Source organism: Lolium perenne, chromosome 6, assembly GCF_019359855.2.
Source record: "Lolium perenne isolate Kyuss_39 chromosome 6, Kyuss_2.0, whole genome shotgun sequence".
Classification (NCBI taxonomy): domain Eukaryota; kingdom Viridiplantae; phylum Streptophyta; class Magnoliopsida; order Poales; family Poaceae; genus Lolium; species Lolium perenne.
In genome coordinates this window covers 192,684,668-192,687,058 of record NC_067249.2, presented here as the reverse complement: position 1 = coordinate 192,687,058, position 2,391 = coordinate 192,684,668, and the positions used below count along the sequence as shown (strand labels likewise).

General features: G+C 51.9%; 1 protein-coding gene across 1 annotated transcript; it reads left to right on the top strand.

Annotated features, from left to right (window-relative positions):
• The first annotated feature begins 412 nt into the window (after positions 1-412).
• On the top strand, positions 413-1,668 carry LOC127306591 (myb-related protein Zm1). Its single transcript, XM_051337251.2, has 2 exons — positions 413-736; positions 835-1,668. The coding sequence occupies exons 1-2, from the start codon at positions 468-470 to the stop codon at positions 1,505-1,507; spliced, it is 942 nt and encodes a 313-aa protein (XP_051193211.1). The 5' UTR covers positions 413-467; the 3' UTR covers positions 1,508-1,668.
• Positions 1,669-2,391: the final 723 nt, after the last annotated feature.

Sequence of the window (2,391 nt, the reverse complement as noted above, 5' to 3'; positions counted from 1 at the left end):
CTTTTGGGGTGCAAAAAAGCACTGCAGAAATCATCATCCCGATTTAGTGATTTTTAAGCAAGTAGTATACGTGTGAGCTCACTCAGTGTATGTGCTACCAACAGGACAGGATGAGTCGCACTTCGTGATTAACAACAGCACAGCGAAGCGAGTAGACCCTGCAACGCATGATCTATCGATCTGAGAGAAAAGCTGAGCCACGAAGGGATCGCCGGCCGGCCCCAGAAGAAGCTGGAGGGAGGGAGGTAGTACATTTTGCTATCCTGGGACAGGGGTTTCAGGTTTGGTAGGTAAACGCAATAGTCTGGGAGGTAGGAGGTAGGCCCTCGCAACTGCTGGGCTTGTCACCAGTACCACAGTGCATATATATATCTGTGCCGGCCACTGATCCTCTGCCTCGTCCAAACAAACACTTCCTGCACTTGGCAGTGTTAGCAAATCAAGGTCGAGTGGTGAGGTGAGGTGCTATGGGGCGAGGCAGGGCACCGTGCTGCGCCAAGGTGGGGCTGAACAGGGGCTCGTGGACGCCGCAGGAGGACATGCGCCTCGTCGCCTACATTCAGAAGCACGGCCACTCGAACTGGCGCGCCCTCCCCAGGCAAGCAGGCCTTCTCCGGTGCGGGAAGAGCTGCCGGCTGCGGTGGATCAATTACCTGCGCCCGGACCTCAGGCGCGGCAACTTCACCCCCGACGAGGAGGAGACCGTCATCAAGCTGCACGCCTCGCTCGGCAACAAGTAAGCTTTGCATGGCGTGATTTGGAAGGGATTCATCTCTGCAGATTGTTGGGTCCAGGAGAGTCTGGTGTTCTGACCAAACTTCCAATCTGATTCAGGTGGTCAAGGATCGCGGCGTGCCTGCCCGGGAGGACGGACAACGAGATCAAGAACGTCTGGAACACGCACCTCAAGAAGAAGGCGTCGCAGTCGCAGACGGAGCAGAAGCCAGCCACTGACAAGAACAACCGCGAGGCGGCCAACGGAGACTCCAACGACGCGCCGGTCCCTTCGCTGTCTTCTGGGTCCTCATCGACGGCGATAACGACGACGAGCAACGGCTCAAGCGGCAGCGACACGGAGGCCGGCGAGCAGTGCGAGACGACCAACGAGCCCGAGATGACCGATATGCTACCCCCACTCGAACTCGAGCTCGAGCCAGACATCGACATATTGGACATGCTGGTCGACGCGCCAGAGGAGGCGTGCCCGGCCGCTGCGCCAATGCTACCATCTTCGTGCTCGACTTCCTCCTTGACGCCGTCCGTCGGCGGGCTGGAGGAGCTGCTCGAGCTGCCAGAGATCGACATGGACACCGACATCTGGAGCATCATCGATGACGATTTCGCGCGAGTGCCATGTAGTACGACAAACGCCAGTCAACAAGAGGCGGCAAAGGAGTGGTGGTTGGAGGATTTGGAGAGGGAGCTCGGCCTGTGGGGGCCCACGGAGGAATCCCAGCCGCAAGTGGACCCACACGACCAGATAGGCTGCGACAACGTGTGCTCCTAATTCTAGTCCAGGCCCACCACCCCTGCCTCCAGCAGATCGGATCACCAGAGGCGTGTCCGATTCTGAATACAGTACGTAGAAGGTTGAGTATCACAGTTTCACACTGAACTCAGCGGAGAGATCATACAACTTGGAGAAGTTTCCAACGAAACGTTTGGACTTGTTTATTTGGTTTCGGTATTTGGAACAAACTGAAGAGCTAGGTTCATTACTTAGAAAGAATGCACATACTACAAATTAAGGGAATGAAGTTCAGGTCAATACTAGGCCAGTAATGAAGAACACAAGTTCCCTATGTTACTCGTCAGTTAATCAAATGTACTTTGAATATATGGATGCGACGGTGCTCTATTGATGATGAGTCGATGCGAAGTGCTATATGTATATACCTCTGGCCTTGGTTAACTTGTTGTTTGTAATATGTGTTCTTGCGACTCATTTGTACTAGCTTGTAATTTTGTAGCTGCATATATATTGCATAGCGTCATGGTGTCGTAAGCACTGGATCATTCAGTGGCCTACCACTACTACCAGCTATCATATATGACTTTTGAAGAATCATCACCGGCTTTGATTATGCCTTCTAAAGCATTTTGCTTTTGCTAATGCGATGTAACCTTTTCTCCTCCCTTTCACTTGCCTTTGTTTGCTTATTTTCTTTCTTTACATTTTGCCAGGGATGGGCAGCATCGATCACATGTATCTTGATGATAGAGAAGTAGGTCACTTAAGCAATGAAATAGGAGCATGGGAATGTGACCGTAGTTTTTATATGTTTGTGCATTTGAGATAACATACACATGTGCCATGTGGTGCATGTGAGTGGGACCGTATTTAGCTGGTGAAGTATGAGTTTTAAAGGGCCCATTTTCCTTTCCAAAAAC

Bases quoted from the DNA above. Each gene is read 5' to 3' on its own strand.
- LOC127306591 (XM_051337251.2), top strand. From the start codon at position 468: ATGGGGCGAGGCAGGGCACCGTGCTGCGCCAAGGTGGGGCTGAACAGG. The intron at 737-834 runs GTAAGCTTTGCA...AATCTGATTCAG, and splicing joins CACGCCTCGCTCGGCAACAA to GTGGTCAAGGATCGCGGCGT.